The sequence below is a fragment of the Caenorhabditis elegans genome, chromosome I (genome assembly GCF_000002985.6).
Source record: "Caenorhabditis elegans chromosome I".
Classification (NCBI taxonomy): Eukaryota; Metazoa; Nematoda; class Chromadorea; order Rhabditida; family Rhabditidae; genus Caenorhabditis; species Caenorhabditis elegans.
In genome coordinates, this window is record NC_003279.8 from 1,435,119 (window position 1) to 1,444,698 (window position 9,580).

General features: G+C 30.4%; 2 protein-coding genes and 1 non-coding gene across 3 annotated transcripts; 2 read left to right on the forward strand and 1 right to left on the reverse strand.

The window, feature by feature from the left end:
• Nucleotides 1-1,160: 1,160 nt before the first annotated feature.
• On the forward strand, nucleotides 1,161-6,216 carry mrpl-15 (Large ribosomal subunit protein uL15m). The gene is made up of 3 exons (NM_058453.8): nucleotides 1,161-1,311; nucleotides 2,261-2,385; nucleotides 5,463-6,216. Exons 1-3 carry the CDS (start codon nucleotides 1,174-1,176, stop codon nucleotides 6,094-6,096), a joined length of 897 nt encoding a protein of 298 aa, NP_490854.1. The 5' UTR covers nucleotides 1,161-1,173; the 3' UTR covers nucleotides 6,097-6,216.
• A 1,115-nt stretch (nucleotides 6,217-7,331) lies between these two features.
• Nucleotides 7,332-8,824, reverse strand: F37F2.2 (putative signal recognition particle 19 kDa protein; the record flags this gene model as incomplete). Its single annotated transcript, NM_058454.7, has 3 exons — nucleotides 7,332-7,537; nucleotides 8,478-8,658; nucleotides 8,708-8,824. 3 exons carry the CDS (start codon nucleotides 8,822-8,824, stop codon nucleotides 7,407-7,409), a joined length of 429 nt encoding a protein of 142 aa, NP_490855.3. The 3' UTR covers nucleotides 7,332-7,406.
• Nucleotides 8,825-9,388: 564 nt separating this feature from the next.
• F37F2.4 lies at nucleotides 9,389-9,523 on the forward strand. The gene has a single exon (NR_101519.1). It is a non-coding gene; the product is annotated as a small nucleolar RNA F37F2.4 (small nucleolar RNA).
• The last annotated feature ends 57 nt before the right edge of the window (nucleotides 9,524-9,580 follow it).

Below are 9,580 nucleotides of genomic sequence, written 5' to 3' on the forward strand. Positions count from 1 at the left end.
ATAGCTCCGAGAATTTATTCAATACTTGGGAGGCCATTAAATTGGAAAATATAATTTTAAAGACCAAAACTTGTGTTATTAGTTTTCAAAACAACTTTCGTAGAACGTGAGTTCTGTTTGAATGTCTTTAATACCCGCGTGGTCCACTGGAGCGTACTTTCTTTGCCTAGTTATCGATTTTCTGAAGGGGAAGAGGACTCGTATTAAGAAAACATCAGTTCATAAGAATGCCTACTTTCTGGGGCGAAAACAGCGACATAAGAGAGAAAATGCGGCTACGAGAGATTTAGGTGCCTTCACTACAATACAAAAAATCTCGATTTTTAATATAATTTTGCCGAAAAGTTTAATGAAAACGTCAATTTTTTAATGGAATGTTTCTAAAATTCTCGTAAATTCGCTCATTTTTCTCCGAATTTGTCAATTTTTTTGAAATCCAAAATGCTCCTCTCTCTCTCTCTATGATAATGTTTCCGCAAATCGTGTTCTTGAAAATCTCGTCTCACTAATCGGAGGTGCCTCAAAAAACGCGCCCCACGGAGATCCGTGCGGGATATTTTAGGCGTGTTGACCTATGTGCCTTTAATTCTCTCTCTCTCTCTCTCTCTCTCTCTCTCTCTCTCTCTCGCTTTTTTGTAATTTATTTTTGCAAACCATTAAAATCGATTTTTTGCAGATAGTAGGCAATTTAATGTCAGTTTTTGATATTTTTTGGCACAAAATTCGAATTTCTCAAGATTTGTGACATTTTTTGGCGGAAAAAAATCGAATTTCTTCAGTTTTTCGGAATTTTTAGACATTTTTCGTCCTTCAAATCGAATATCTAGCGATTTTTGAGATTTTTGGCAAAAATTAGCTTTTTTCTCGAAAGTACCCCTATTTTTATGCAAAAATTAGAATTTTTTCGCTATTTTTGACATTTTTATTCACAAAAAGTGCATTTTTAGCAGAAGATTTATTTTTATGCAAAAATGTCAGTTTTTCATATTTTTGAAGTAAAAAGTTGGATTTAAAATTCCGATTTTCTTGCCACACACCCCACCGTTGCCATTTTCGATGAAAAAATATTGATTTTTCGGGGTTTTTTCGGATTTTTTGTGGTTTTTTGCCATTTTTTGTACCTTCGTTTGCTCTAAAAATTCCAGATTTTGATTTTTTAGGCCATTTTTCCAGATGTCTCAAGCTGCCCGTAGTGCCAAAGAACGGGCTCTTCAGATTGTCGAGCAGGCTTCAAGAATTCGAATTCAAGATGCTCGGGATAATATTGGAGCCCGAACGACTGGAAGACAATTGAAAAAAGGCCATAATCAGGTAGAAAATTGCGCGGATTTTGAGTGAAAAAATCGGATTTTTTGAGGGTTTTTCAGTGAGAAAATGGTGAAAACGAGTGAAAAAATCGAATTTTTTGGTGCTTTTCACCCAAAAAAAGTGGAAATTCGATGAGAACTTGAAAAATGGCTTAAAAATTGCAATTTTTGAGAAAATTCAACCCAAAACCGTAAAAATTTGGAATTTTTTGCTAATTTTTGTTTTTTTTTTCACTCAAAACGATTTTCGAGTATTTTTTTACAGAAAAATAGTTGAATTTAATTTAAAAAAAATTACTTCAAAAGTTGCGTTTTGTTGAGATTTTAGCCCAAAATCTAGTGAAAATCACTCATTTTCCTATAGAATTTCAGATTTTTTAACAAAAAATATTTTCTTAAAAATTTACGAAAAATTCGAAAATTTAGTAGAAAATCAACGGAAAATTAAACAAATTTCGCATAAAACTGACGGAAAATTCAAATTTTGATAGAAAATCAACAAAAATTCCAAATTTTAATAGAAAATAATAGAAAAATTCAAAATTTTAGTAGAAAACCAACAAAAATTCGAATATTTTCTCAAAAATTCACAAAAAGTTCAAATTTTTGCAGTAAATTAACGGAAAATTAAACAATTTTTTGGCAAAAAATTCAAAATTTTAGTAGAAAAAATGCATAAAACTGACGGAAAATTCAAATTTATCCTAAATTAATCAAAAAAAAAAATTTAAAAAATAAATGAATTTAAAAAAAAAATTTTTTTTTTTTAATTTAAAAATTAAAAAAAAAATTTAAAAAATAAATAAATTTAAAAAAAAAAATTTTAAAAAAAAATTTAAAAATTAAAAAAAAAAAACAACAAAAAAAAAATAAAAATAAAAAATAAATAAAATAAAATTTTAAAAAATTAATTTAAAAAAATAAATTAATCAATTAATCAAAAAATTTTGCAGATGGGTCACACACAAGGAGCACTGGAAAGAGCCGCTAAACCGCCACTCGGTTGGATTTGGGGTGATTTCTTTCGTCCGTGGCAACGAATGTATCCCGGAGAGAAGCTATTCAATGCGGATATTAAGTACGGGAAATTACAGAAAAAATTTTTTTGAAAATTCTAATTAATTCATGCTTTTTTTTTTGGCGATTTTTAATGCCAAAAATATTCCAATTTTGAGCCATTTATGCTCAATGAGCACCAGAATCCAGGAAATTCACAAATTTTTCACCAAGAATTCGAAAAAAAAACGAAATAACTCCTGAAAAAGCTTGCTTTATTTTTTTTAATTCCAAAAGTTAACTCTTGAAAAAAACTTTAGCCGAAAAATGTTTAAAAAAGAACCCAAAAATTACATTATCGTAAGAAATTAAAGACAAAAAATGTCAAAAAATTTTAAATTTTGATTTTTAAGCCAAAAACTGGGAGAACATAAAAATTATTTTTAAAAAATCCGTCAAATAGCACAAATATTACAGGAGCACAATATTCTGACAATGCGTATTGCACAACACATTTGACGCGCAAAATATCTCGTAGCGAAAACTACAGCAATTTTTTAAATTACTACTGTAGCACTTGTGTCGATTTACGGGATCTCGATTTTCGATTTTCGAAGCCCGTAAATCGACACAAGCGCTACAGTAGTAATTTAAAAAACTACTGTAGTTTTCGCTACGAGATATTTTGCGCGTCAAATATGTTGTGCAATATGCATTCTCAGAATAGGGGTGATCCCGTAATAAAATAGGTGGTTTTTTGAATGTTAGATTTTTTTTTGCAATTTTTTGTTGAAAAATTGAAAAAGTTTGAGATTTCTAAATTTTTGAATGAAAAACTTTTTGCAAAAAAAAAAACAATTTTTTGCTGAACTTGAATGAAATTGCATGGAAAATTCGAATTTTTAAAAAGTTTTCTGAATTAATCCCAAAAAAATTTCCAAGCAAATCCTAAAATTTTTGCGAAAAAATTTTTGGCAAAAAAAGATTTTCCAATGAAAATTTGAAGTTTTTGTGAAAAAAATGATTTTTTTTCCCGATTTTTCAGAAAATTCGAACAAAAATCCAAAAAATCTCGCTTTTCTCTTAAAATTTCTGCAAGTTTTATTTTTTAAATTTTTTAAATTTTTTTTAGGTAAAATAGTGTCAAATTAATACTTTTCGACTCAAAAAACCAGTTTTTCATCGATTTTTTCGCGAAAATTCAAATAGAATCACTAAATTTGTCGTAGAAAATACACTGTACAACCAAAAAATCCAAAAATTCACAAAACTACAGAAAAAAAAAGAAATTTTTGTTTGCAGTACTTTTTTGTCGTAAAAAGTATAATTTCTTATGAGTTTTTGCTTCAAATGTCATTTTTCTTGGGATTTTTGGGTTCTTTTTTTACATTTTTCGGCTGAAAAGCTCATTTGCCGAGAGTTCTCAAAGTTTAAAAAAAATTTGAGACTTTGCTTTTTTAGACCAAAACTACCGAATTTCGTAATGAAACGTTCTGAAAATTTTTCAAAAAAAAAAAGTTAATGCGGTTCAAAGTTCGGCAAAATAAGGCCCAATTTCAGCTAAAATCAAAATGTTTTCCAACTTCTCGGTTGTAACTTTTATTTGTGCCCCAAAGACCATAAATGTACTTAAATCAACGAATAAATGCCCAATCACAGACCACAATATTTATTAAAAAGTGATAAATAAATAAAAATTAAGTTCCAGACGTTGCAGCACCGAGAAGTTGGAAAACATTTTGATTTTAGCTGAAATTGGGCCTTATTTTGCCGAACTTTGAACCGCATTAACTTTTTTTTTTTGAAAAATTTTCAGAACGTTTCATTACGAAATTCGGTAGTTTTGGTCTAAAAAAGCAAAGTCTCAAATTTTTTTTAAACTTTGAGAACTCTCGGCAAATGAGCTTTTCAGCCGAAAAATGTAAAAAAAGAACCCAAAAATCCCAAGAAAAATGACATTTGAAGCAAAAACTCATAAGAAATTATACTTTTTACGACAAAAAAGTACTGCAAACAAAAATTTCTTTTTTTTTCTGTAATTTTGTGAATTTTTGGATTTTTTGGTTGTACAGTGTATTTTCTACGACAAATTTAGTGATTCTATTTGAATTTTCGCGAAAAAATCGATGAAAAACTGGTTTTTTGAGTCGAAAAGTATTAATTTGACACTATTTTACCTAAAAAAAAATTAAAAAATAAAACTTGCAGAAGTTTTAAGAGAAAAGCGAGATTTTTTGGATTTTTGTTCGAATTTCCTGAAAAATCGGGGGAAAAAAAATCAATTTTTCACAAAAACTTCAAATTTTCATTGGAAAATCTTTTTTTGCCAAAAAAAAAATCAAAATATCAGTCAATTTTCGCAAAAATTTTAGGATTTGCTTGGAAATTATATTTTTTTGGAATTAATTCAGAAAACTTTTTAAAAATTCGAATTTTCCATGCAATTTCATTCAAGTTCAGCAAAAAATTGTTTTTTTTTTTGCAAAAAGTTTTTCATTCAAAAATTTAGAAATCTCAAACTTTTTCAATTTTTCAACAAAAAATTGCAAAAAAAAATCTAACATTCAAAAAACCACCTATTTTATTACGGGACCACCCCTATTCTGACAATGCGTATTGCACACCATATTTGACGCGCAAAATATCTCGTAGCGAAAACTACAGTAGTTTTTTTTTAAATTACTACTGTAGCGCTTGTGTCGATTTACGGGCTTCGAAAATCGAAAATCGAGATCCCGTAAATCGACACAAGTGCTACAGTAGTAATTTTAAAAAAAATGATCTCGATTTTCGATTTTCGAAGCCCGTAAATCGACACAAGCGCTACAGTAGTAATTTAAAAAACTACTGTAGTTTTCGCTACGAGATATTTTGCGCGTCAAATGTGTTGTGCAATACGCATTGTCAGAATATTGTGCTCCTGTAATATTTGTGCTATTTGACGGATTTTTTAAAAATAATTTTTATGTTCTCCCAGTTTTTGGCTTAAAAATCTAATTTTAAAATTAAAATTTCTTGTTTTTTTTAAATTGTTTTTTTTTTTGCAAAAAGTTTTTCATTCAAAAATTTAGAAAACACAGAATAAATTTTCAAATGCAATATAAAAATCCAAAAAATCACAAAACTACAGAAATCAAAAAAAGAAATTTTCGTTTGCAGTACTCGCCGTGAATACATTCCCCTATCACTAGTTGAATTGGCTCGTCTAATCGATTTAGGATGGATAAATCCACGTCAACCAATCGATATTTCCACACTGTGCACCACACAAAAATTCCAAATAAATCCGAAAATGCGTCAATATGGATTTGATTTGACTGAAGAGGGAGCCGATTCATTTCCATATTCAATTGATATTGAAGTACAATATGCAACTCCGTCAGCTATTGCGGCTGTTGAAAAAGCCGGTGGAAGAGTTCGAACTGCATATTATGATGTGGAGAGTCTCGAAGCGGCAATTAATCCGAAATGTTGGTTTGAGGCGGGAAAAGTGGTGCCGAAGAGGAAACAACCGCCGCAAAGTCTTTTGGAATATTATATGGACGCAAAAAATCGAGGATATCTGTGTGAGGAGCAAGAAATCGAGAAGGAGAGAGCTCTGAGTGCACAGATTCGTGGATACACACTGCCACCGCCGCCGAGCTCTGCGGCGCTGAAAGCTGTAGATCAAGTTTTTCATGGAATTCCGTCGGGAAGTGTGGTTTCGTTGGCTGATCGCAAGGTTTTTGTGACGAAGAATGAGCTGCATCGGGAGTATTATAGTAGTCGGAGAGCTGATAAATTGTACTCTTAGATTCTCTTTTTTTTTTGTTAGAATTGGCGGTTTTTCAATTAGAAATTTTTTTTTAATTGTAAATTTGTTTTGTTTTGTTGTTAAAATTGACCGTTTTTTTAATTAGAAAATCTTTAATTTTTTTTTTGTAAAAATTTTTCAGAAAAATTCCAAATTTTCATTGAAAATACTCGAGAAAATTTTGAAAATTGCAAAATTTCACATTTCTCGCTTCAAAAAAAAAATTGATTTTAAAATCTCATGGATTTAAATTTTTAATTTCAATCAATTCGAACTGAAATTTAGTGGATTTCTTTGAAAATTGAATTTCGCCAAACAATCGATGAAAAGTTGGTTTTTTGAGTCGAAAAATATTTTAATTTGACACTATTTTTTCTAATTTCAAATTGAAACTCTGAAAAAAAGTTAAAACTTGCATTTCTGAAAAATCGAAAAAAATAATTATTTTTTTTCACAAAAATTCTATTAGATTCTTTTTTTTGTAAAGTTTGATTTTTTTTGTTGAAATTCTGGACGAAAAACAATTTTTCAAAAAAATTTTTTATTGAAATTAAAATTCTTGAGATTTTAAAATCAATTTTTTTAGCGAAAAATGTGAAATTTCGCAATTTTCGAAATTTAAAAACCAATTTATTCTCTAAAAATTCGAGTTTTTTTTGAGTTTTAAATTCTTTTTTATTCTGGTAGCGAAAACTACAGTAACCCATTAAATGACTACTGTAGTGCTGGTGTCGTTTTCTAAATTTTTGCAAAAAAAAACCATTTTTTGCTGAAATTGAATCAAATTGCATGGAAAATTCGAATTTTTTACAAGTTTTCTGGATTAATTCGAAAAAAAAATTAAAAATCTCTAGCAAATCGAAAAAGTTTTGGAGAAAATTCACTGAAATTTTGATTTTTTTTTTCAAAACAAAAAACGATTTTTCAATGAAAATCTCCACAATTTTAAACTTTTTTCCCCGATTTTTAATTTGAATTTTTTTTTTGAAATCAGGTAAAATAGTGTCAAATTAATATTTTTTGGCGAAAATTTAAAAAATAAATCCCTAAATTTTAGTTTTTTTTTAAATTAAAAAAGATGTTCCAATGATATTTTGGAATTTTTCTGAAAAATTTTGTTTTAAAAAATCAAAATTTACAACGAAATCTCTATAAAACCCATGTTTCCACCAAATTTTCATCGATTTTCTGTCAATTTCCAGCGTTTTCTTTTTTTTTTGTTGATTTTTCTTCTTAATAGAAAAACTTTACATATTACGGAAAATAATTTAAAATTTCAAAAAAAAAAAAAACAAATAATTTAGCCATCTCTACTTCTTCTTCTTGTTCTTCTTTCCAGCGGCGGCGGCGGAGCTTGAGGCGACAGATGGAGCTGTGTAGCCTGGTTGACGAGTTTTCAGCTTTGGAATCATTTCAGCCACCATTTTGAAGATTTCGTCTCCTGGAAATTGGGGGGAATTGTGAAAAAATTGGATTTTTAGATCTAAAAATCAAGCTTTTGGGCTTAAAAATTGAATTTTCCGCTCAAAAATTCGATATTTGCAATTTTTCAGGCAAAAATTTGGATTTTTAAGCTTATAAAACGTCGAAATCACTGAAAAAATAAAATTTTTAGCCTAAAATTTGGATTTTTCGGGCAAAAAATCAGGTTTTTGTGCTAAAAAATTGAGTTTTTTGCTCAAAAAGTCGATATTTTCAAATTTTTGGACAGAAATATGCTTTTTGCGGTAAAAAAGATTTTTATCGGATTTTTAGCATTTAAATCCGCGAATTTTCAGGCTTTTTCGATAAAAAACCAATTTTTTATCGAATTTTCTGGAAAAAATGAGAAAATTTGAATTTTTCGCTATCAAAAATTCAAAATTTCTGAAATTTGGGGGGAATTTCGAAAAAATCCGTATTTTTTAGCTTATAAAACGTTTAATTACAGGAAAATAACGAAATTGGAGATTTTCAGACAAAAATTGGATTTTTCGAGTTAAAAATCTGGTTTTTGTGCTCAAAAAGTCGATATTTGCAAATTTTTAGACAAAAATATGATTTTTATCGGATTTTTTCAGGGTTTTCCGGCAAAAAACCTTTTTTTTCCTGAAAATTGAGACATTTTTGATTTTTTACACGAAAAAATTGGATTTTTAACTAAAATTTTAGATTTCCACGATAAAAAACGATTTTAACTTGAAATTCATGGAGAATATTATACTTTTTCACAAAAAATCGGAAATTCCTCCTGAAAAGTGATTTTTCGAGCTGAAACGAATTTCTCTCTCAATTTACAAATTTTTTTGCGTAAAAAATCATAAAAATTCAGGTCTTTTCCCTGAAAACCCCAAATTTCAGGCAAAAACATGGATTTTCCAGCAGAAAATCCAATTTCTCACTAGTTTTCTGCTCATGCTTGGCAGTTCCATCGTCATTCTTCAATTGAACCCGTACACGGCCCTGAACTTCAAAATCCCGCTCTCCGTCACGTGGATAGCACTTTGTTCGCTCCAAAAGCGGATTAAAGCCGACGGCGGCGAGCACATCGTGAATTTCCACTGAAGTCGGATTTTCGACGGCCTGAAAAACGCGAATTTTGCATTTAAGTCGGCGGCCGATTTTCCCCTACTAAAATCTGTGAAATCTTGCGTCCCTGCTTTGCGGTCTTTTTCTTATCGATGTAGGCCGGATAAATCACAATCCATCGTTTCTGGCTTGAAAGTGGCTCCGAAGCGACGCTTGTCATCTGAAATTTGATCAATTTTGAAGAAAATTCAAAGTTTTTATTAGATATCACGGAAAATCGATTATTTTTCCAGATTTTCACGAGAATTTTCGACTTTTTATGATTTTATACCACTTTTAAAGCTAAAATTCAAAAAAAATCACGAAAAAACTTCGAAAAATGGCTGAAAAATCAATTTTTAACGTTGAAAATCGCGAAAAAAAAATGAAAAATAGTTCCAGATCACCGACCCCGCCCCCTTTGCAACCAGCGCGCGCACTTTTCGCAACCCCAGCGCACACTTTTCACATTTCCCGATTTTTCGAGTGAACGCCTTCGGAGCACAAATTGAAGAGCTTCAGAAGATATTGCGAAATAATAGAGCACACACACACACACACACTGCACAAATGAGTTTGCGTCTCCTAAACAGAGAAGCGTCCAGGGAAAAGATGGAGAAAAAAAGAGCGAGTTCTGGTCGCGCTGGCTGCACAGGCTCATTGCACCAATACGGGGGCTCGCGGAGCCCGTCCCCACCGCACACAACAAGAAGAAGAAGAAAAATTGTTGACGACGGCTGCGTTTTTTTTTTTTGGAAGAAAGCGGAAATTCGCCCTTTTTATTCGGATTTTGTTGGCTATTATGCGCGAGCTTGTTTTCTGCCGGTGTATGCAAATGCGCTCTACTGAACAATAATGGGTCTCGACGCGATGTTTGATTTTTTGAAAGTTTTTGACTAAAGGCGGCTGAAAGTCCAGAAATAACTCGAAAATACGA

Coding starts and splice junctions, on each gene's coding strand:
- mrpl-15 (NM_058453.8), top strand. CDS start 1,174: ATGTCTCAAGCTGCCCGTAGTGCCAAAGAACGGGCTCTTCAGATTGTC. Junction 1,312..2,260: donor TGAAAAAAGGCCATAATCAG/GTAGAAAATTGC, acceptor AAAATTTTGCAG/ATGGGTCACACACAAGGAGC. Junction 2,386..5,462: donor CTATTCAATGCGGATATTAA/GTACGGGAAATT, acceptor TTTCGTTTGCAG/TACTCGCCGTGAATACATTC.